A 24978-nucleotide genomic window follows, 5' to 3' on the forward strand; every position below is an offset into this window, starting at 1 on the left:
TGTTTACCAACCTAGAAGCTCTCCAAATCCTGTACTTCTGGGATTGTATAGGAGGCTCCTCAATTTGGCATGATCAATCATTAACTTCATTTCCAGTCCATCTCCCTTCTCTAGAGGATGGAAGGTGAGGCTGAAATTTCCAACCTTCTAATCACGGCTTGGTCTTTCTGGTGGCCAACTCCTATCCAGAAACCACCCAGGAGCCACCATCCAGTGTCACTTCATTAGAACAAAAGATGCTCTTATTGCATTTATCACTTAGGAATTTACAAGGGTTTTAGGAGCTCTGTGCCAGGAATTGGAGGCAGAGACCAATATACCTATTTTCTATTATCTCATGAGCTCAAATGAAGCCCATTTATCCAGTCCTCTAGCCAGAATAATGGAGACAGGAATGGCTACCCACTTCAGTATTCTTGCCTGAAGAACCCCATGGACTGAGGAGCCTGATGGGCTACAATCCATGGGGTCACAAAGAGTTGGACACGACTGAGTGACTAACCCTTTCACTTTCACATGACTTGGCTTCCATGGTGGCTCAGACAGTAAAGTATCTGCCTGCAATGTGGGCGACCAGGTTTGATCCCTGGGTTGGGAAGATCCCCTAGAGAAGGAAATGGCAACCCACGCTAGTATTCTTGCTTGGAGAATTCTATGGACAGTACAGTCCATGGGGTCTCAAAGAGTCAAACACGACTGGGCGACTAACACTTTCACTTTCAGCCAGATCATAGAGGAAATCTTACGGAGATTTTGTAGTCCAATGTGCTGCACACTTCCAGCACAGGGGCTCCCCAGGAATCAAAGAAGAAAACCTAAGGGAAAAAAAGGAAGTTTATGCCTGAAAAACTTTACCTCCTTCCCTTACCTATTATTATTTACTCTCAGAGCTTTGGGGTATTTTCCTTTTATATTCTGTTCAGAGATTTAAATTGTGATTAGTGGGCAATATAGCAGGTGGTTGGCTTACAACATCTTGGCTCACACATAGCCAAAGAGCTCATGAGTTCTTTGTCAAGACAGACCACATGCTGTGACATAAAACAATACTCAACGAATGCAAAAAGTTTAAATACATAACCACAATATCATTAGTTAAAAATCAATAACAGATCAATACATTAGGAGACATGAGGATGATTCTAAATTAGACTACAAACCTCTAAGTAACTCAAGGGACAATGAAAGCAAAAGGAAAATTGGAAATGTTTAATTTTTTAATTGTTTTATTAATTTATTTTTGGCTGCACTGGGTCTTCGTTGCGGCATCCATGGGCTTCTCTTGTTGCAATGCACAGGCTCAGTAGTTGCAGCACACAGGCTTAGTTGTCCCGAGGCATGTGGGATCTCAGTTTTCTGACCATTGGAAGGTGGATTCTTAACCACTGGACCACTGGGCTTCTTCCTGCCGTGGCTTCTCTTGTTGCAATGCACAGGCTCAGTAGTTGCAGCACACAGGCTTAGTTGCCCCAAGGCATGTGGGATCTCAGTTTCCCTAGCAGGAATCGAACTTGCGCCCCCTGTATTGGAAGCACAGAGTCTTAACCACTGGAACACCAGGGAAATCCCTGGAAATGTTTATAACAGAGTAGTAATGAAAAGACAACATACCAAGAATCAAAGGTAACACTTGCCAATATAGTCCTCCCTTACAGTCATTCTACCCCTCTTCTCTCCTCTAGGACTAGGACTTCTGGGATCCAGTAGAGAAAACAGAGGGAGGTGGCAGCATTTGCATCAGAACTGGGGTCTAAAAAACATTAAATCCAGTGTCATAAATGAAATCCCCAGAAAAAATAACTCATACAAAAATGAATTTAGAGAGAGACAGACAATTGGAAACAGGATGCCCCCAAGTTGACCTGGTTCATTGTGACATCTTCATATAGAAGCCGTCAAGGGCTGGCACTTACCCAGCCTCCTGTGGGGCTAAGTCTCGGCCAGACTGGAAAGAGCCTACCCTCCAAGAGTCAGCAGGTCAAATCACTGAGAGCTTGAGAACAACCGCATCCTTGTGTCCCGCCTGATAAACCTCATCTGAGTGAAACACCTCCCATGGATCCTGGATTAGCAGAATTCAAAGACTGCCACATCTCCTAAAGTTCAAGGAGAGAGAGACAAAGACCAGGAGGCCCCATCAGAGGTTGCATTCCAGATATGCCCCTTCCAGAACATGGAGTTGGGTTCATTCTTTGGCTCCAAAGAATCACTGGAAACACTGAAATCAAAGTTCACACCCACCAACAGATGTCACAGATTTTCACGTAAAAGGTGGTTCCATTTCCCTCAAAGGTCCAAGAAAAATAAGAGCCAGGACAGTTGGTTCTGTCTTCTGCTATCATCGGGTACACCTTCTGCCCTCTGAGAAAAGGTCACCTGTCATTTGTTCTAGGCATCGACATTTCAGCGAAGACGAAAATGGGATCTTTGGCAACTGGAACTGGAGCTGAGGTTCACAGTATGAGAACATACTGTGGAGGTTGGAGTGGCCCTGCAGCAAAATGCTGAGCCTGCCTGAAAGCAGGGCCCCAGCCCAATCCCCACCCCAGCCCCCACTCTCCACTTCAGGCATTGAGTCCAAATCAGCCCCCATCCCATGAGTCCAAATCACCCCCTCTCCCAGACTCTTACATTGTAAAGCTGTGGGAACACCATGGCATGATCATGTCAGGATGCACTCAATCAATCACAGAACATGGAGTGCTAGGCACCTAACAGATGACTGGGGCTTCTCTAAAATACAGAAGAAGCCTGACACCCACGGCATAGGCATAGAATTGAGGGAGCCATTAAATGAGATAATAAGTGAGAAGAAGTCTGGGCTGCTGCTGCTAGAGACTGGAAAATCCTGAATACAGACGAGCACTACATCAGGCTCTTGACACCCTTCAAGCCTCATTCCTGGGGTAATTAGGGAAAGGAAAGGGAGCTGAGCAAATCATGTAATGACCCTGCTTGAAGTTCTCCTGAAAAAGCAGTTCTAGCTCAGGGTAGCACGGAGCACACCTCTGGGCCGAGGCTCATATTTGTTTCCCTTCACTGGTGTCCAGAGCAGGAGTAAAACCTATACTTGTCTCCCGGGGCAGTTTTCTCTGCCTTCAGCCAGGAATCTTTCCTCCTACCTCTTGAACTAGTCAAGTTCTTACCCATGTCAGGTTCTTTGTACTTTTCCAAGCCCCAGACCTCTGCAGGCCTGGACCCCTCATATTTCCCCCATCAGGGATAAAATGTCACTCATCACCTGACACCCTGTCCAAAGAGAACTCACTCCCTCTCTCCATCTTTTTTTTTTTAACATCACTATCAGAAGTCAACCTATTAACAGTGTCCCCCACTAAGGTGTGAGCTCCGTGAAGGAGAACCTGTGTGTCTGGCCCACTACCTAGTCCCCACAGCCTACCGCAGTACATGGCAAAGAGAAAGTACTCAGTGATATCCACCGAATGAACGCAGGCATGAACACAGGCCAAGGGTCACTGAGAGCGTCACACTTTTCTTCAGGGATAGGAAAGAACTCACTGACGATCCCATCTCCCTGGCTCACAGCAGAAAGTAACAGTGGGTTTGGGGGGAGATTTGATATCTATTAATAGCAAGAAGATTTGAGTTCAGATCCTAAATCAGCTGGACTTCTTGGCGTCCTGAGGCACATACATAACCTCCTCTCTAGAACTCAGTGTTCTCATCTGCAAAAAAAAAAAAAAAAACAAACAAGGGCATGGAATGGGCTAGACCAGTGGTTCTCAAACCTGGGCCACTCGCCTGGACCATTTGTGGAGGCTTTTTCAACAAATTTCTTCAACTCAACCCTGACTTATTAAAGTATTTAAGAGTTAGGGAAGGGAGGATCCAAGAATTAAAACTTTTAACAAGGACCCCCACCCCCAGATGATAATGATCCCTGCAGGGACAGCCAGTTTTCTCCACTAGGAAAAGAGGGCAGGGCCAGGCCCACACCTGCCCTGAAGACTCCCAGAGAACCTTCCAGATGCTCTGCCCAATGCAATCCCAACTAGTGAAGCTTCCAGAACTAGCTTCATTTGCTTCAGACCCTGATCCACGATCACCCACTCATCTGTGGGTAGGTTGGCGAGTGTCAGTCTCTCTCACTTGGACCATCAGCTCCCTTAGGGCTGGGACCCTGTGAGTTGTACACCCTTCTACCGCCTCCAGGAAGAGTGTATATGTGGTAGTCGCTCAGTCGTGTTTGATTCTTTGCAACCCCATGGACTGTAACAGCCTTCCAGGCTCCTCTGACCATGGAATTCTCCAGGCAAGAATACTGGAATGGGTAGCCATTCCCTTCTCCAGGATATTCCTGACCCAGAGATCGAACCCAGATCTTCCGCATTGCAGACAGACTCTTTACTGTCTGAGCCACCAGGGAAGCCCCCAGGAACAGTGCCTGGTACAATATATATTTGTGGCAATATAGGAATGAGTGAGCACACAGGTCCTTTATGGTAGACAGCTGAGAGGCCTAGAGAGGCAAATACACTCAGAGAATCTCCAGGAGAGGGCTCACCATGATGTTACTACCCAGCTCAGTTGGACTCAGAGCCCTTTATCATGAAGCAGCAGATAATTAGCATGTTACAGGGGACAAAGACTGCCCAGTGAGGGGCATGTAAGAGGCAGACAATACTAGATGAGTGCAGGGGAATTTCATGTGGCTGGAGAGCTGCTTAAACCCAAGAGAGAGGGACCGTCTAATCCCTTTGAACTGAATTCTTAACCCAGACTCTTTTTTTTTTAATTAAAAAATTTTTTATTTATTTCTTGGTTGTGCTGGGTCTTCACTGCTGCATGTGGGCTTTCAATAGTTGTGGTGAGCAGGGGCCACTCCCTACTTGTGGCGCACAGCCTTCTCTGCGGGGGCTTCTCTTGTTGAGGAGCACAGGCTCTAGAGTGCAGGCTCCGTAGCTGTGGCCCAAGGGCAGGGTTGCGCCGAGGCATGTGATACCTTCTGGGACCAGGGATCAAACCCAAGCTCCCTAGAGCCCCTGCTCCGCAGCAAGAGATGCTACAGCAATGAGCATCCCATGCACTGCCACTAAAGAGTAGCTCCCACTTGCTGCAACCAGAGAAAAGCCCAGACAAAAAAAGATAATTAAATGTAAAAAAATTTTTAAAGCTAACAGGCCTGTGAAGATTAAAAAGAAGGGAACAGTTACTTGGCCTGCAGAACATCTCAGAAAGACACAGACATCAAAACCATTAGCAGGTGCTGATCTTGGAAGTCAGCCTGTATCACATCACCCTTATCAGTAGGCTTGGATGGTGTCCCTACATGTCCAAAGACTTTTCCGAGAGACACTGGTCTATAAAAATGGGATGGAGCTTTTCCTCTGACAGATCGGAGGCAGAAGCAGGAGTAAGGCACCTCCTGAAAACTTGTGCCCACCAACACCAACCGATCGGCACCGGACGAGGTAAGAACTCTCAATAAACAATACACAAGAGAAAAGGTCAAAACTCCAGGAGGGAAACAAGCATAGGCCAGCTCGTCAAAGGATAGATGACTTGGGTTCTGTGTTTTGAATCTCTTTCGCCATACCACTTCCCGGCTAAAACGTACATTACTCTGCCTAGCGCAGTAGGTGTTAACAGGGGCCTGTTAGGCAACTGCTTTTTAAAAAATGGGAGATTTATTACTAGAATTATCAGCAGGCTCCTCTCAAGACAATGTCTAACAATACTGCCATCAACTCAGTCACAGGCACAGAATTTCTTATTTTTCCCTCACAAGACACTTACATGTTTCCTGAGACACTAATTCTAACTCCTCACTGATGAGGATAAAATTAAAAAATAATGAAGAGGTGAGTTTTTTCAAAAGCCAAACTTATCCAATGTGAAGGATTGTCAGTGGATTCCCATATGTCCTTCCCAACATTTCTGCAATAGCGGTTCTTCCTATGATGTCAGTAAATAACAGGCAGCTTGACTTGGGCAATGCCGGCACGTGGCGAAAGTTGACAAGCCCAATTTTACAAAACTTGACTGATTAGGAAATCCAAACAGAGAGGAGCTCAGAGTCTACTTGCTTCACTGATGGGAAAGGCCCCAAGACACAAACCTCCATGTTACCTAAAACATGAGCAAAGAAAAAGACAATAGACTCCTGGGAACAGAGGAATCTGACCAGCAGGGGAGGGAAGTAATCTCCACTGGGTCACACAGCTGAGCTCAGAGTCAAACAGGGCTCTCCTGCCTGGGTCTAGACCCTGCCTTCTCATTAGCACTGAGGCTCCTCCGCTGCAGAGGATGATAATAATATTGTCTGGTGCCAGATTCGCTGGGAGAATTGTTGCAGATGAAGGGCTTAACACAACTGACCAGTATGAACATGAACCAATACTCATTAAGGAAATACCTATGGACACATCCCAAGAAGTAGAGTGGAGATTTATGCAGCTTACACATTCACAGTCACTAAGGCTGCTCAGCGTCAGCCAAGAGGAAGATGCCCCACAGCCAATGGTCAGCGGGAGCATCCAGTGCCCTGCCCACAGGAGGGCCCCAAGAAGTGGATGAATAGGTTAACTTAGTCATTCAATACACACAGGTGAGCTTCCTACATTATGGCTGCCACCAATATCATAGTGTGGACTGACCAGTGCCACCATCAGACAAAGCCAGCGGCTCTCCCAGAACAAGGGAATGGGCTTTAAAAAGAGAGAAGCCCCGAAATGGTCTCACTCATAGGGAGATGACTCCGGCCTTGGTACACTGAGCTAACACGCTAGGATAGCCCAGTGACCAAGTGAGTGGAGGCTGCCAAGCCGAGGGCTGATTCCTGGGGTGGTTTAGTCCTGATCAGGCAAAACTACCAGCTGGGGGCAGACAGTGGGTAAAGGTGAGCATACTGGCCACTCTGTAAACGCGAGTTTCACCAAGTAAAAAATAAGAACACAGGCCTTCCATCTCAGCACTGTGCGGAGTTTAGAGCAACTGACATCCATTCACACTCCACAAAGGGACTGGCATGTGATAAGCTCACATCAACAAGGACACTGCTATACATTAGCTGCCTGAAAACAAGGAGAGACCTTGACTACCACAGGAGTGACAACACTCGCAGCTTGATCATTCAAAACACTTGAGTTCCCCAGCTGGTGACTCAGATCACTGAAAGGCTATTTGAATCCGGAAGACTGGTAGGAGAATGTGGGACCGTACAGTTAAGATCTGGGCAGGGCATGGCCTGTACTTAAAGGGTGCCACCAGCCCATAGACACCTCTGCGCAAAGTTAAATAAGCTGTAGAAAAAGGGGCCCTTCCTCAAGATACTGACTGTCATGGGCTAAAACGCCGTCCCTCGAATACGGTATACTGATCAGAATATTGACAATGTGAGTGGCACCTTCCTATAAGAGCTAGGACCCTGGCATGTGCACAACCAATACAAATATACTGGCAGCCCTGTGGTCCACTGGGAATGTGGTGTCTGACTAAGCCTTCCTTTGCAGGTATCGGCCACAAGATGCTGACCCTGTGGGCCTTGGCCATCATGCTAGCCATCCAGGCAGGAGCACTTGACCTATCGACCTCACCTTCACAGGTGGGAGCCCCTCCTGACAAAATAACCTCTAGGCTTCCCGTTCATTTCCCGATCAGTGTGCCTGACCCACAAGTCCCCAGAATTTCCTCAATCAGAAAAGGCTCTCTACCTCCAAGACGTGCAGCTGGGACCTCAGGAGCCAGATGTTCACCCGTGGCCAAATACCTTGTGTCTAGCAGCAAACTCAATGACTGTAAGTAAGATTCGTTTTACCTGCACAGCTTTGACTTTCTACCCCTTCACACATGCTTTTCATCTCCAAGCCCAAAGGCTAGTTACACCTTCTGGACAGGTGATTCTGAAATAAGAGGTGATAGCCGTATCACCTTTGGGGCTTATTACCAATCAGCTGCCTGGACCCCACTCACAGACATTCTGGTGCAGCAGTACCGCCGCGGGCCGGAGGGCAGTTCAGACAGTGCTACACGTGACAGTTGTAACCCATCAAACAGCGACTTGGTGGTAGAGGCTGTTAATTTCACTGTCAGACATAAAAAAAAAAACCTTAAAAGATATGAATATTGAATTAACACCCTTGTGGGGGCTTCCCTGGTAGCTCAGTGGTAAAGAATCTGCCAGCCAATGCAGGAGATGTGGGTTGGATTCCTGGGTCAGGAAGATCCCCTGGAGAAGGAAACAGCAACCCACTCCAGTATTCTTGAGTCGGAAATCCCATGGACAGAGAAGCCTGCCAGGGTTACATTCCAAGGGGCCTCAAAAGAGTCAGAGAAGACTTAGTGACTAAACAACAGCAACACGCTTGTACCCACCACTGAGACGGAGGAATAAAACGGGCCATAGGACTGAAGACCCCTAGGCTCCTACTGGGGCTGCACTGCTCCACCCTCCATCTCCTCTCCTAAGAAGGCCTCTGGCCTGATTCTTTTCCTCCTGCCATTTCTTTATATTTTATGACGTGGATATTCCTTCTCAAGATAAATACTTGCACTAAGTGCTATAAAGTTTTCTAAAGGTGACCTGCTTGCACTGTCTCTCAAACCTAAACGTTTCTGAGGTAGTTCATTCGTGCTGTAATGAGAAATTCTGGTCCGTTCACTTTTGCTGCAGTATTGTACCCAGTGAATCCTCCATGATTCATGCAGCTAGTCGATTTCCTTTTAAAAACAAAATTGCAGTATAGTTGATACAATGTTTCAGGTGTACAGAAAAATGATTCAGTTTCTTATATATATATTTTTCATATTCTTTGCTATTATGGTTTATCATAAGGTTTATCATAAGATATTGGCTTCCCTGGTGGCTCAGATGGTAAAGACTCTGTCCGCAATGCAGGAGACCTGGGTTCAATCCCTGGGTTGGAAAGATCCCCCGGAGAAGGAAACAGCTACCCACTCCAGTATTCTGGCCTGGAGAATTCCATGGTCTGTACAGTGCATGCGGTCGAGAAGAATTGGACACAACTGAGCCCCGATCATTTTCACTTCCATAAGATATTGAATATAGTTCCCTGTTGTATACAACAAGCACATGTTGTCTATCCTTTCCCCCACCCACTTGGTAACCATAGGTTTGTTTTCTAAGCCTGTAAGTCCAGTTCTCTCTTGTAAATATTAAGTATGTTCACTTGTATCATTTTTTTAGATTCCACATATAAGTGATATCATGCATTTGTCTTTGTCTTACTTCAGTTAGTTTGATAATCTCTAGATCCATCTGTGTTGCTGCAAGTGGCATTATTTCATTCTTTTTTATGGCTAAGATTCCATTGTGTGTGTGTGTGTGTGTGTGTGCACGTGTGTACCACATCTTCTTTATTCATCTGTCAATGGACATTAGGGTCACTTCCATGTCTTAGCTATTATAAATATTGCTGCTATGAACATTGGGGTGCATGTGTCTTTTTGGTTTTTTGTTCGCTTGCTTGTTTTAATTTCCATTTCTTATTTATTTGGTTGTGCCAGGCCTTAGCTGTGGCACACGGGATCTTCAGTCTTCACTGCACCATGCACAATCTTTAGTTGCAGCGTGTGACCTCTTAGACACAGCATGTGGGATTTAGTTCCCCAACCAAGGATCAAACCTGGGCCCCCTGCATTGGGACTGGGGAGTCTTAGCCACTGGACCACAGGGAAGTCCCAGCATGTATCTTTTTTAATTAGTGTTTCTGTCTTTTCTGGATATATGCCCAGGAGTAGAACCAATGGGTGAAATGGTAACTCTATTTTTAGTTTCTTAAAGAAACTCCATACTGCTCTCCACAGTGGCTGCATCAATTTACATTCCCACCAACAGTGGAGGAGGATTCCCTTTTCTCTACACCCTCTCCAGCATTTATTATTAAATGTAAAAGTCTACATTTATAAATGTAGACTTTTTGATGCTGGCCATTCTGATTGGTGTGAGGTGCAGAACCACACGGATGGAGAACAGGAGATCCACATCAGCGAGCTCCATTACCTCCCTAGCCACCTCCTGCCCTACACAGCACTTAAAATCAGTGCTCGCTCACTTGGCCTGCCCCCAGGGAATCGTGCTGCAGGTTCCATCATATACCCCTGGTACCCCTGAGGCAAAACTGGGCCTCAGAAAAGAGAAGAGCCTGCCCCAGGCCACTTGGCCTTCAAGGGGCAGAACCTAGACTATATGTATATACTCTGGGCTGCTAGGCTCAAAAGCTAAACTAGGTCCTTTCATGCCATGCTCAAATTGCTTTAGAGTAACATACTCAATACCAGGTTGGTCTCAGGTAGGTGCTGCTGCTGCTGCTAAGTCGCTTCAGTCGTGTCTGACTCTGTGTGACCCCATAGATGGCAGCCCACCAGGCTTCCCCATCCCTGGGATTCTCCAGGAAGAAACACTGGAGTGGGTTGCCATTTCCTTCTCCAATGCATGAAAGTGAAAAGTGAAAGTGAGGCCACTCAGTCATGTCTGACTCTTAGCGACCCCATGGACTGCAGCCCACCAGGCTCCTCCATCCATGGGATTTTTCAGGCAAGAGTACTGGAGTGTGCTGCCATTGCCTTCTCTGCAGGTAGGTGCTAGTAGAGGCTAACTCCTAAGAGGGGACAGGTATGTTTCTGGAACACCAGGCTGTCCTTGTGGGGAGCAGTGGCAGGAATTGATATTTCGGGGAGGCATGATATTAAATGCCTATGGGTCCCACAACTCAATGGTGCTGGCTCTCCAGCTGGAAAGCTTCCTCTGGCTGAACCGGCTGGGCAGCTAGCAGCAGGATCATTTCTCTCGACCCTTTTCAGATCTGAATGCCACCCTGACCCCGAAGATAGAGAACATGCTGAAGTGTGAGGAGATAAATCTGGCCGGTGTGTTGGGAGAAGTGATATCCACAGTGTCCAACTCTGGCCTGCTGTCTGTGTTAGATCTTACTTCATCCCTTGATATCCTTGGAGGTGGTGGCCTTGGTGGTATTCTGGGAAAGGGGAGCAGCAACAAGTCCCCAAAGCATCCCCAGTCATTGCTCTCAGAAGCCACTGGTGCTGTCAGTGACCTCGGCCAGGGGGCTCTGGGCAGTCTGCCACTCCTTGGTGGAGAGAATGCTGTCAAAGAACTTGTCGACAGCACTGGTCTCTTGACTGGTGACAAACTCAAAGAAACCACTGAGGGCATACTGAACAGTGTGGTGCCAAAAGACATCAACAGTGCGCTCACTGGCCTGCTGGGAAATATCGACTTGGAAGATCTCTTGTTAGGGTAAGTGCTTCCTTGACCCTAATGTCTGGCACAAGACAAAAGCTACTGTTTGGAGATACCAATGTTCAGCCCCCAAAAGGGCAACCACGTTTTCATGAAGCAATATTTTAACTCGGTGCTGAAAGGCTATCCTTTTGGGGGGAAATATGATCAAGATTTGTTGACCTTAAAGAACTGGGCCACCTTTTTTTTGAGAGTGGCAGTGATGTCTGTGGAACTGCCCCCAAGAGCCAGAGCTATTATGTTTAAAAAAAAAAAAGGAAGGAGGAAAGAACCAAGTGGGTAAGGGGGCTGGGGAGTCCCAGAGATAGATGGGTGGGTAGGTTGTTAACTGCCTGCTTCAAAGGTGTTTCTCTTGTTACCCAGACTGATTCCTTGAGCCAGGACTGACACTTATACTTGATGCTGTCACTTTACAGATTAGAGGTTGAAAAAGTGACTGTGGAGAACATGACGTCAACCATGACAGGCAACGGGATCCTTGTCCACGCCGTGACTACTGCCTTCATAGGTGGAAACGGGTGAGCCTATTTCCAAATCAGTCAGCTGGGACAGGCTGGACTAGTGACTTAAGATCTAGTGTCCAAGAGCCAAGCAGAGACAACAACGAGTAAGGCAGGATGGTTGAGGATGGAGCGAAAGGGGCACCAGGCCCAGCTGCCTCTCTCCTCCAGCCCCGAGGAGCAAGGTGGCAACATAACACCACAGCACCCCACTCTCAAATAGTACTACAATAAAAGCCAGAAATCCAGATCTCCATGTGAAATCTGCATAATTTGATAGATGAGCAATGAAGACAGAAACCATGGAGAACTCATTTCATATCAACATGTACACTGGTCTTAGGGGAAATTCAGTTCAGTTCAGTCGCTCAGTCGTGTCCAACTCCTTGTGACGCCATGAATTGCAGCACGCCAGGCCTCCCTGTCCATCACCAACTCCCAGAGTTCACTCAAACTCACGTCCATCGAGTCGGTGATGCCATCCAGCCATCTCATTCTCTGTCGTCCCCTTCTCCTCCTGCCCCCAATCCCTCCCAGCATCAGAGTCTTTTCCAATGAGTCAACTCTTCACATGAAGTAGCCAAAGTACTGGAGTTTCAGCTTTAGCATCACTCCTTCCAAAGAACACCCAGGACTGATCTCCTTTAGAATGGACTGGTTGGATCTCCAAATATGCCTTCCAAATAACCTTGACCCTCCAAGGAGAGTCAACTCACTCTACAAACACTTTGCTAGGAAGCTGAGAGGAAACAGAGATGGTTAAAATGCCCTCAGGAAACTAGAGATTTAAACACGCATGCGTATGCACATTCACTCATCCACCTAATGGGTAGTTAATAACCGCTGCTCTGTACCAGATGCTGTGTTGGGAGAGGGAAGACTAAAGGCAGGCGGTCCCTGCCTTCAGTGGATGTCAACATTTGGGGGAGGGACAGGTTAACAGAGGAGGCCCAGGGCACCCAGGAAGATGTGAGAGGGGCAAGGGAATCGACACTGGGAAGGAGATTTCTTGGACTAATATATTCATATCCCTGATACTTATCACTGATTAAGCTCCAGCCAGGCCCTTAACTGAGGTAGTCTGAACTCATGAAGCCTCTTGACAACCTCATCAGGAAAGCAGTCCTGTTTCTAAACTAGAAAACCAGTTTAAACTAGGAAAACCAGTTATAAACCTTGCTCAAAGTCCCTCAACCAAACGACGGCAGTGACAGGATTTGAGCCCAGGTGTTCAGCTTCCAGAGTCCATATCTGTGACCACTACAGTTAACAGTGTCAGGGAGAACCATCTATCTTCTCCAAAATATCTGACTCAAAGAAGACCAGGCTCTGGAAAACTGTGGGTTTTTCCTGTCCGTTGTCACCCACACAACAGACAAGTGGGAGTGCTGGGCACAAAAGTGAACTTGTAATGGGCATCTTGTTACCAGTCAGCCTGGTGCCACCCAACAAAAAAAGACCCTTGAAGCCTGGTTAGGAGGGTGATTTTGACAATGTTTATTGAATACCTTTGAACCAAGCTCTGAATTCTATACACAGGAGATTGGCCAACGATGGGGCATACTTATTGGAAAGCACCGAACTTACCCTCACTCAAATAACCTGGTGATTCCCAAAATGCCTATCGCTTGGCTGAGTGACATCTTGCAATGGGACCTGGGTTCACCTGCGTCTTGTTCTCCACAGCCTAGCAGGACCTGTAGTCAGCATACTGGGATTTCAAGTGCATGCAGATGTAACTCTGGAAATTGGAATTTCCAGCAACAACACACAATGTGTCAGCCTCCTAGTCCAGGAGAACATCGAAGTCAAGAACGTCAACCTGCAGATAGCAGAGGTGTATGTGAGACCATTTTTTCTCATTTTCTGGATCAAGTGGCCTATATGTCAGGATATTCTTGCTTGTACCACACCTAGAGACCAGCTCAGCCAACCCAGTGGTTTGAACCATCAATAAAGGAGGCCCAGAGAAGGGCCTCTGCTTGCAAATGGCTCACTGGGCCTGAGCACAGCCTTCTCTCACTCTGCCCGTGTTCTCTTTGCTAAGCATACTTTTGTACTCAGTTCTATTTTCCTGCATAAGCAATCCATTCACCTAGATCAAAATTCAAATGACTCAAAAGCCATACAATACAAGTCTCCCTCTCACCCATATACACCGGCTAATTATCCTTCCTGGAAGCAACCAATGGATCCAATTTTTCCATTGGCTTTCAGAGATATTATTTGCTATGCAACAAACGTGCATGTGTATACACACAGAGAAATGGGCTGGTTTATTATATACAATTTTCTGGCCTCTGCTGATATTTTTAAAAATTGCTTGGAATTGGTCATCAGAATATAAGTAGCTTCTTGATATTTTATGGCTGTCTAGTACTCCATTATGAAGATACACTATCACTTACTTAACAGATCCTTATCAAGGAATAATTGTTTTTTTTTCCAGCTACTAACTTTTGTACTCAACCGGTGAATAAGTTCCCAGACAAGTCTGTTTACCACTGTCATGGTATCTGAAGGATAAATTCCTCCCTGTGAGATTGCTGGGTCAGCCCTCTGGCTTTGGTAGTTTTCTTAGGTATTCTTCCATCTTCCTTAGTGACTAAAACTGAAGGCAAAAGAGCTTAGGGAACAAAGTAAATAGCAGGACATCACTGCCATTGGTTCGTCAATGGATGTTGGGCAAATGTTAAGGATCACACAGGTATACATGTGTGATACGTGTTCTCCACGTGTATCTTCCCCAGGGTCACAGGTGTCTTGCCTCTGCCTCTGCCCTTGGATGATACCATCTCTCAATTGCTGACAGTAACTATGAACGAGAATGTAAGTCGTGGGACGGGGAGGGCACTGCCTCGGAGGTCTATGTTGCTGGGGGACACAGGAAGAGGCCCTTACCTCAGATACAGTCTGGTGCTAAAGGGACATCAGGCCTCAAGAGGCCTGTTTCTACGGAAGCATCCCCTGCCCCACCCCCAGCCCCAAATACCCCAGTAGCAGGATAGGATAATGCTCCAGGTTGGGGCAGGAGTAGGGGAGGATGAGCTCTGGCAAAAAGGAAACCAGGAAGTAGGACAGGGAGAAGAGGAGGACAGACGGAAGGGGACAGGAGGACAGGACTGCTGCTCTCCCTTGGCAAAGCTAACGATGAGCCCTTTAACAGATTGAAGGATCAAAATCATGTGGCATTGAGCTCAGTGACATCAACGAATGCAAGAACTGTGAGTACAAACACCAGACCCCCACCCTCCCCAGCGGGGCTGCCCAGGTCAATGGAGGGAGGTGGCCCAGGCTCCTTTGGATCCTATAGGTGATAGGAGAGGACGGAGCTGTAAGCTGCATCCCCAAGCACCCAGGCTGGGAATGTGGCAACTTAGCAGCTTCGCTGAACCACAGTGACTCATTCTCCAGGACACAGAGCCCCTCTGGAGTCTCTGGTAGCTCCTCAGTCCCAGTGGTGTGCAAAGTACACAGTGTGGAGCTTGAGCAAGTAGCACCATCACACCAAGGAAGCTGGGAAGCAGAAATTCCCTCTCACGTCTCCTAACATCCAGGAGACCAAGATAACAGGACGCAGTAGGATGGCAGTTGCCAAGACAGTTCAGGCAGGAACCTGTCGACATTTCCCAGGACCCAGAGCAGATGAAATATGGGGCCTGGGCAGCGAGACTCTTTTAGTTGTCACATCACCTTCCTCTCCATAGTCTCCTCCTAGACACATGCGAAAAGCTAGTGAGGCAGCAGGTTTCTGCCTGGGACCAAGGGAGAGGGAGGCGCCCAGGGCACAGCCTCCAAGGGACTGCAGCGCCTCCACAGGCTCTCTTTCCCTCTCACCTACAGCTACTGGCTTGTTCAACTACCAAGTCAAAAGTCCCAGGATTTCTGCAGAAGGTCTTTCAATCCTCTACTGTGTAAGTGTTCTTTGTGGTTATGAATGGGTTCTGTAAGAGGGCTGGAGACATCCCTGAACTCACCAAATAAACTCCAAATCATGACAAACCAGTCTTCCTCCCTTCTCTGATCCCCAGACCTCCACCTGGGGCGATCTCCAGGCTTCTACCGTAACAGCTGAGTGCCTGCTACAGGGGCCAGCCGTGTTTTCCCTTCCAGTTACGTCTAATGCACAGTGCCTGAGATGCATACCCAACAACGACAACTTTTTCTTGACCAGTAGGATGTACCCAGCAGCGGTTAGATATTCAACAGACTATATTTAAGGAAAGAAGAAGTGCAGACTCTCCCACCCACCCTCTCAACCACTGAAGGAATGGAAAACTAGGCCATGAGGAGTACTGAAGAGAGGCAAGGTTTTGGGCCCACTTACTCTACTCATGGGATCCCTCTGCACAGACATCCCAAGTACAGATATATTTAAGCACAAAGAAATACAAGTATTAATGACAATGGGGGAAAAAACTGGAAATGAACTAGAAGGAAATAACTAAGCTAACTATGAGATTATTAGAAATGTTTACAAAGTATGAAGGTACGGTTAATTTTTTAAAGCAAAATACAAGTGATATTATGTACAGGCAAAGAAAGAAAATAAGGTGAAATATTAGTGATATCCACTTAAAATCTTTTCCCTTCTTCGTACTTCTCTGGACTTGTCAAACTTCCTGCCATGTGCAATCTGCATTTTATAAACAGGGCACAATGTATACAAAAGGAAGAGGAATCATTCAAAGGAGGCAGAATTCCATAGATAAGATGAGCCTTGAGTGTGCTTGACAAGACAGTCATTGTAAGCTTGGGAGAACTGTGAGTTAGGTACAAACACGCATATACACACACATATTACCTGAGGCAACATTTAAATGGAGGAATTCGCTGGAAAATGAAGACATGTAGCTTCTCTTGGAAAATCGGAGGTCTGGGGGACTGAGGGGCACTGTTTCAGGGCTAATCGGCTGGAGACGGCAGTGCTTCCTCCTCTGTAAGGGGCTCCTCTCTCCCACGACTCCCCTACAGTCCCGCAACAAGGGGGCAGGGAGGTCACCTGTGCTTTGTCTTCATGCTCGTCCACTGTGGGGTTCACACGGGGCCACCTCAGCATCACAGCATCACAGCATCACAGACGGGCCTTCGAAGACCCTGAAATTGATGGCAGTCTCACACGATAACAGGGATGTTTCTCTTGTTCTCTCTCTAGGCCTACTTTAACCAAAATAAATCCCCTGTGCCTGGAAGCCATCTTCCTCCAGATCCTAAAAATGTCAACACTGCCGTGATTTTGTCCCAAATGATGCTCAGGGAGATTGTCACTAAAAGCGCCAAGGAGAGCTCTGTCAAGGTGAGCCTCATCCACATGGCCCTTCGACCTTCCTGTTTGCTTAAGTCTAGCCTATCAACCTCTAAGTGTGAGAAGGTAGAAATGCCAAGTGGGTTCTGGAATGCTCTTCCAGAGATAAAGACGAGGAACGCTATGGGATACAGATTTTCCCTTAATGATCGTCTAGTTGGGTCTTGTATATAATGCACTAGGGGAAAGGAGAGAGCAGGGCACAGGGGGAGCAGGAGCTCTGGGAGGCAGAGCTGCTTCTCTCCATTTTACAGGCAACCAAAGTGAGGGAAGCAACTTAACCAACACTCACAGCATGTGCAAGGGAGTGGGTTTATCTACATAGGAGGTATTCACTTGCTTCCTGCCCAGAAAGTGGTAGAAGGCAGGTAGTTATAACAAAATCATAATCTTCAGTACTCTCTATGTGCCAGGCTCTATTTCAATGTTTCCTTAACACAGTCTCCCAAAATCATCAAGTGCAGAGCTATCTGCTACAAGAGCACAGAAAGAAATGGGCTCTAAAATGGATGAGGAGTAATAGAAACACGCTTCTGTGTCATGGGCCCCACTGTCTTTTCGAGAAAGGAAATAAGATAAAGGGAGATGTCTGGAATGAGATGGTGTCTGTGTGCTCATATCAGCTGTGGCAGCACCCAGCAAGGTGACCAATGCATACCACAGGATCCATAAACATCTGAATGATGGAATCGAGCAATGCATGGATATCTCACCATACAACATCCTGCAGCCCTCTCCCTCTCCATACTCTATAAACGATGACTTCTTTACCACAGATAAACAACCTGGAAGCGGCGATCACCAAAATCGTTTACCACCACCTGCCGAACAACAAAATCAATGCCGCCTACTGGGTCACTATAGTGAAGGATGGTGAGAACATAGCCACTGGGCAGACGGTGAGTGCTGAGTAACAAATCGGGAATGGCTGTGAGGAGGAACAAATAGGAGCAGAGGTCCCATGGAAAGAAGAGTGCTCTAGGGGGGAACTACTACCAAAACTCTGGGGGTCAGAGTGCCTGGGTGTCCCTAGGAGGAGGAGGCCAACCAGGCTGGTGGGCTGTCTCCTAAGACCTGGTCGCCTCCACGCCAGGCCTCACCTGTCACCTTGCTGGTCATATCACACCATGACACGTTTGCTGAGTAGCCTGGTGAAGGTATTTTCAACTCATGTTTGTTTTATATTCATGTAGGAAGTCACCATCTCCCATGCAAGTGAGATTTCAAACAACAAAATCAAAACAACCATCAAGACTGACAGGTACGGTCTATAACTACAAACTCCTCTTGCCATTCATCAGCATAGGATGCAATATCAAGAAACCAATTCAGAAACTACTGTATAGGCACAGGGAGCTCAAGCCGGTGCTCCGTGACAACCCAGAGGGGTGGGATGGGGCGAGGGTGGGGGTGGCTCAAGAGGGAGGGGACATACGTATACTTATGACTCATTCATGTTGTTGTACGGCAGAAGCCAACACAATATTGTAAAGCAATTATCCTCCAATTAAGAAAAAAAGAAGAACCCAATTCAAATCACATGCAAAGAATAATGGACAAGGCCTTTGAGAAATACTTGGATTATTACAGGGAAATCAGAAAGTTTTACTCACATGCTGTTATGCACCTTAAATCTGCTCTTTCTCCTCTGTATTTATTACAACATTTTATAAGTGACTTCAAGAAGGAACTGAGCTAATACCTAAACTCTACTTTAGAATTAGTTAATAATTGTTATTTGGAAATAATTTTTCCTTGTCTTTCCTGACAGTGCTAAACACAGCGTGATACCCCCTGAGGCTGTAAGTCAATCTGATTTTTCAAAATATTTATCTATGATAGGTGAGAAATTATTTTCAAGCCAGGCACTCAGTAAAACAGGACTCTACAAAAAAAAAAAAAAAAAGTCACGCAGATTGGATCACAGACGCAATGTGGAGCAGGACTGCAGGTTCCAAACCTAGGTTCTCTCTGGGAAGCTCTTAAAACCCGGTTCCCCAAGCTCATTCAGTGACCTCAGTCAATGACCTAAAGGCAGGCCTAGAATCTGTGCTCTTTGTGTTGGGTGATTCGGATACACCAGGAAGTCTTGAGGGTCCACAGAAAGGAAGAAAAGATGATGTGGATTCTAATTACGCCTTGGCTCACCAGAGCATCTCACTACCCCCACCTTTATGACACTTGATCTTCCACACACATAATTATACTTTCATTCAACAAACATTTAGTGAGCGTCACTACATGCTGCTGCTGCTGCTGCTGCTGCTAAGTCGCTTCAGTCATATCCGACTCTGTGCGACCCCATAGATAGCAGCCCACCAGGCTCCCCATCCCTGGGATTCTCCAGGCAAGAACACTGGAGTGGGTTGCCATTTCCTTCTCCAATGCATGAAAGTGAAAAGTGAAAGTGAAGTCGCTCAGTCGTGTCTGACTCCTAGTGACCCCATGGACTGCAGCCTACCAAGCTCCTCCATCCATGGGATTTTCCAGGCAAGAGTACTGGAGTGGGGTGCCAACATGTATGACCCTAAATCTGTAACATGAAACAATGGTGAGGTCCCAGATTCCAGGAGTGATGCTCTAGTTTAAGCAGGAGGACAGGGACAGATTAAAACCATATATAAATTAAGCCCCATCATTAAGAGTCTGGTAACCACACACTGGCTGGAGGCACACAATATGCACTCAGAGGCGAACAGCCTTATGTCTGTGTCCCAGGTGTCAGCCCTGAGACAGGGGGATGTCAGCTGAGAGGTAGACTTTGGGAGTCAGTGTAAGCCTGGGTTGCTTCACCTTATCTGTACTGGGCCAAGCTCTGTGCAGGGGAAGGATCACAGAAGGCATGAACCCTGACCTCATGTAACTACCCACCTAACAGGGAACAGAGACTGATGCAATAGCTATCAACTGACCATGAAAAAGACAGAGGGCAGAAAGCATGAACTGGTAGGCAGACCATGGGTTCACTGAGAAAATGATGCCTGGACTCAGCCCTGAAGAAGGAGCAAGGGTTTACCAGGGAGCAAAGGTGTAAACCAGGTAGAGGAAACAGGACGTTCAAAGGGTAGGCAGCGTGGACTCCTAGGCCTGTTGAGGGGAATGCAAAAGAAGGGAGGTAAACAGAGCACCAGATCCAAGGGGACTCAGAACAGATCCCGAAGAGTACAGTCCATCCTCCGAAATACTCAAACGGCATTTGGCCTGAGGGCACACAGCTGCATCTCAGTGCCTACAGCAATGTCTGGAACATGACAGGAACCCAAGAAACACTGGCCAAGGAGCCACCCAAGGCATCAAAAACCTACTTGAAAGGCCTTTGAAAATCCCCAAAGAATTAGAGGCCTGAGGGATAGATTGAGATCCACCTCCCCACATAGCCTTGTCGAGTACCAGGAAAAAAAAGAGCCCACATGTCCAGAGGAACCCAAGACCACTTTCCACTATGTGAGGACTAGCTGGGAGGCTAGCAGATGTACTAACAAAAACACTCCACCCATCTCTTTCAGGAGGAGGAAGAAAGAGATGTGCTACGTGAAGTTCTGAAGAAACTTCTATTTGCTGTTACCAGTACGTGGAACTAGTAACATGAACACCAGAAAAGTCAGTGTCACTGAAAGGCAGGGACGGGACAGCACCCTGCAGCCTGTCCCGCAGCAGCGAGCAGAGTATCATCTGGTCATTGCGGGACTGAAGAGCACGTTTTTATTTTCAGATAGGGACCGCAGCATCTTGAGATGGCAAAACGTGAAAACCAAATCAAAATGTTTCTTCTCCCGGTCCAAATGAAATCCAGCCCACTGGGTGTCTTCAGAACAGCATTATGCCACTTAGAGGAAAGAAACATGGGCCTCGTCACCTAGTCACATAGATAACAGAGTTTGAGAAATTTAGGAGTATGAGTTCATAACCCTGATGATCATCAAGAGATAGAGCACAAAATGCCATCTAAGCATATTAATGATGAACTCTAGAGGGGCTGATGTACTGCAAATGAAATCAAAAGAGCAAGGATTAATTCTTCTGGTTTCTTAAGAGAAAGAGGGCAGACATGCCAGCATCTCTCTTGGTATCGATTATACCCATCAGATTTCCAGTTAGCTCTAGGGTCCTTGAGAACTCACCCTCACACACACACAAGACTGGGAGAAACTGTGTCTTAACTCAGATCCCTCTGCTGAAGGGGCGGGGGAGAGATTTCCCCTAGAGCCACACTCTGCCCAGAGACATTCTCCAGTTGACTGTGGCTAAAACAACCCACCCTAGCCATTGTTTCTTTCAACTCACATCATAAGATGTGCCTTCTTTTTTTCAGGAAATGTAAATCAATGGAATATTCCACTAGGAGTAATCCCAAATTCTCTCAACAGTGCCAAGCTTCAAGTGCTTAAATCGGTAAGAGAAAGAAATACAAACATTTTCCTTTCACATTAAAGTCCACTCTGCACCTCAGTCTTCAGAGTAATGAATAAGGCCAGTGGGCCCTGGCATCAACGTCTGTCTGGGCTGCCTTACCAGCTCCATTCAGTCTCCCTAGTCTCTCCTAAGCAGATTCATTGCCTACTGTCCCTTTCGTCATCATGTAAGTTCTAACCCTGAGACTGGAAACACGTGCACACATGCCCAGTCATGTCCAACTCTTTGCAACCCCATGGACTGTAGCCCACCAAGCTCCTCCGTCCATGGGATTTTCCAGGCAAGAGTACTGGAATGTGTTGTCATTTCCTCCTCCAACGGATCTTTCCAAGCCAGGTATCGAACCCATGTCTTCTGCATCGGGAGGCAGATTCTTTACCACTGGGCCATCGGGGAAGCCCTGCACCCCCACTACACATTCCCGATTCCTCCACACCGCCGCCTTGTGACTGTAAAGCCTCTTGTTCTTTACCACGCTGACTCAGACTTCCCCTTCTTCCCATCTATCTAACCTCACACTTAGGGAAAAGTGAAAAGAGAACTTGCTTTCTGAAAAATAGTTAAAAGGATGGAACCTTTATGTAAATTTGCCACCAGGAAAACAGTGAAGGAGGGATGGAACTAGAGAAGATATACCAGAGAGTAAAGAAGTTTAGAATCTCCATCACCCTTACAATGTTCCATTCTTGATAAACATGTCTAATGAGTATGCCATCTGACTGGGAAAACATTAATTTCTTTCATGTTGGCTCAAATTTCAGAAGCCTTACATTCCAATTTTTACTTAATCCCCCAAAGTCCATGAATCTGTGACCAAATCAATTACTACAGTGTAGAGGCTGGGAAAATCAGCACTTGCCTCAATGTTAGCTTTCTACCTCCTACTCTTACGCTCCGTAACTATGAGGGGCCCGCGCGTATCGCTTTGCCTCCCGCATTCCGCCTGAGTTAAGGGACTGGATCAGATGAATGCCAACTGTGTTTCAGCTGCAAGTGACAGGAAGCTCAACCAAAACTGGTTCAAGCAACAACACAGAGTTATTGGTCCTAACATCCAAGGATGGTGCCAACTTCAGAGGTGGCCCAAATGTGACGCCAGAATCCATCTCTTGACTCTAAATGCTTTGGGGTGGGCTCTATTTTGGCTCCGCGCTGGGGGTCCCTCACTATCAGGAACTTCACCCTATTTCTGGAATAACAAATGAAAGTCATCCAGAAGTAACATCTGGGGCTCCCATTGGCCTGAACTGTTCCACGTCCCCATCCTTAAAGCCAGTGCTGTGGTCAGGGGGATGGAGTCCACTGGCTGGCTCAGCCTGTGCCTGCACCAGCTTATGTATTTAAGAGTATAACTAGCTGTCTTTTGTCTCCCCACAGAATGATTTTCAAGCCACAAACTAAACCCAGCACCGGAAGCCAGGGAATGTTTCAGAATGAAAGCAAAGACACTCTGTAATCCCTCTCTATGAAACACTGTGGAAAAGACATCCTTTGGACTAAGGAATTAAGTAGAGTTAGTGTTCTCAACATGTCCAGCTATGCTTTGGAATTTCACCAACAATACCCTGAATTAACAAGTGTAAGAAAGGCAGGAATCCAGGGATAGGGGGGGACTTTTCTAATTATCTCACCAATAAATAACCTGTTTTCATGCAGAAAAAAAAAAAAGTGACATGTCTTTAATTCTTACAAACAGGAGTTCCATTGTGTGTTTATGACTAGTAAAAGCACTTCTTACTGGGGACAAAAAATTAGTAATATGAGTGATGAGGCCACAAAACTCAGGATTACTTTACAGAGTGCTCTAGGGAACAATCCTGACAATGATTAAGACTTTTCTTCCCATAGCTCAGGCCTCCCCTCCCCAAACACCAAACGTTCTCTTCTGCCCATTGGCCCAAGATGAAAATCACACAGGGGCTAGGCTCCAATTTCCCCATCGTCACATGTTAAAAACTGAAGGGCACAGTCCAAATGCTAAAAGCTGGGTGGAACAGAGCAGATAAGAGTCCGATAATACCATAAACAGGGCAGCAAAGGATCTAGATCCCAGCTCAGGGACTACAGGCCAGGCCAAGTGGCTGAGAGGAAAGCCAATCAATGTTAGGTCAGTAAATGCAGAGAAACCCAGAAAACTACACAACAGGGATAATGAGAAACACAACTCTGAACTCTATACCAGGCAGAGATCTCTGCCCTATGCCAGTGTCTTGCACAACTGTGTGCTCCAGAACCAAAACAGCTCAGGTTGTAGACACAAAAGATCAGAAAGGGAAGCAAGGCCAGAGACTGGGCGTGCCTTACAGCAAGGACAGCACCGCACAAGACAAAGACCCAATCACACTCTTAATGGGTATGGGGTTCTATTCTGGAGTGATGGTTTGGAACCAGATAGAGGTTGTAGTTGAACACTGTGCCACTAAACTATCTCCTTTACCTTAGTTAATTTTATGTTATGTGAATTCCACTTCCATTTAAAAACAAAAATGGGACTTCCCTTAGAAGGTGAGGGTTTGATCCCTGGTCAAAGAGCTAAGCTCCCACATGCCACACCAAAAAACCAAAACATAAAACAGAAGCCATACTGTAACGAATTCAATAAAGACTTTAAAAAAAAGGTACACATAGAAAAAATTTTAATAAATAAAAAACAAGAAGCCTTCCAAATCACATTAGCAACGAGTATATCAAGTACCCAGATGTTGATTTCTATACCATTCTTTATCAAAGGAACCTAATCAGTCCCCTTGGAGAAATGGCTAATTCTAAGACTAGAAACAAAATATGAAAAATGACCCAGAACAGCTCAGATGCAAGGAAGAAGGCACTCATACAAAGGCGGAAGTGTGTCAAAGGGATAGAGGCCCAAAAGACAGAGCTTCCAGAGCTGAAACAATTTGGCCAATGAAATATATAAAGGAGTATTGGATTATTGATCCTGAATATTCATTAGAAAGGATGCTGAAGCTGAAGCTCTGATACTTTGGCCACCTGATGTGAAGAGCCAACTCACTGGAAAAGACCCTGATGCTAGGAAAGACTGAAGGCAAAAGGAGAAGGGGGAGGCAGAGGATAAGATGGTTAGAAAGCATTACCAACTCAATGGACATGAAGCTGAGCAAACTCTGGGAGATAGTGGAGGACAGAGGAGCCTGACATGCTGCAGTCCATGGGGTCACAGAGAATCAGACATGACTTAGTGACTGAACAACTGGATTATAACCCACAGAATAAAAAAAATATCTAGCAGCCTATACTAATATAAATAAATGATTCAGTAAATATACAGGTGAGAACAGGCAAATCTCCTGTGCAGAAGAAGCCAAAATGATTTACACAGCTACTGCACCCTTGAGGAGGGAGGGCATAGCTTCCATTCACTAAGCTTCAGCTGCACATGGCGACTTTTCTCCAAAGTATAGAAAGGGGAAAAAAGAGCAACTGTGCAATGAAAAAATCTGACAAACACTACCTGAAGCCAAGTGATCAAGGTTAGTATAAACAGTGATAAATCATATTAC

General features: G+C 46.4%; 2 protein-coding genes across 6 annotated transcripts in view; one reads left to right on the forward strand and one right to left on the reverse strand.

Annotated features, from left to right (window-relative positions):
- Positions 1-1554: 1554 nt before the first annotated feature.
- CDK5RAP1 (CDK5 regulatory subunit associated protein 1) overlaps positions 1555-24978 on the reverse strand; it is a 61526-nt gene continuing 38102 nt past the window's right edge. For 3 of the 4 annotated variants that reach the window (XM_010854852.1, XM_010854854.1, XM_010854853.1), the window contains one exon: positions 16032-16715. In XM_010854852.1, the coding sequence (XP_010853154.1) occupies positions 16509-16715 (207 nt within the window). In that variant the 3' untranslated portion in view covers positions 16032-16508. Of the gene's footprint in view, positions 2097-16031; positions 16716-24978 lie in introns of those variants that run through there. The other variant, XM_010854855.1, reaches the window with a different exon arrangement.
- LOC104999316 (vomeromodulin-like) lies at positions 5279-23896 on the forward strand. 2 transcript variants are annotated; one of them, XM_010854857.1, is made up of 15 exons: positions 5279-5432; positions 7473-7757; positions 10783-11236; positions 11656-11757; positions 13426-13578; positions 14490-14568; positions 14906-14963; positions 15583-15653; positions 16895-17035; positions 17821-17943; positions 18238-18305; positions 18816-18846; positions 20551-20611; positions 21357-21436; positions 22835-23895. In XM_010854857.1, the coding sequence occupies exons 1-15, from the start codon at positions 5291-5293 to the stop codon at positions 22856-22858; spliced, it is 1872 nt and encodes a 623-aa protein (XP_010853159.1). In that variant the 5' UTR covers positions 5279-5290; the 3' UTR covers positions 22859-23895. The 2 variants fall into 2 exon arrangements, with proteins under 2 accessions (XP_010853159.1, XP_010853161.1); XM_010854859.1 differs by lacking the exon at positions 21357-21436 and having other exon boundaries at positions 22835-23896.

This window comes from Bison bison, unplaced genomic scaffold (genome assembly GCF_000754665.1).
Source record: "Bison bison bison isolate TAMUID 2011002044 unplaced genomic scaffold, Bison_UMD1.0 scf7180017864352, whole genome shotgun sequence".
NCBI lineage: Eukaryota > Metazoa > Chordata > Mammalia > Artiodactyla > Bovidae > Bison > Bison bison.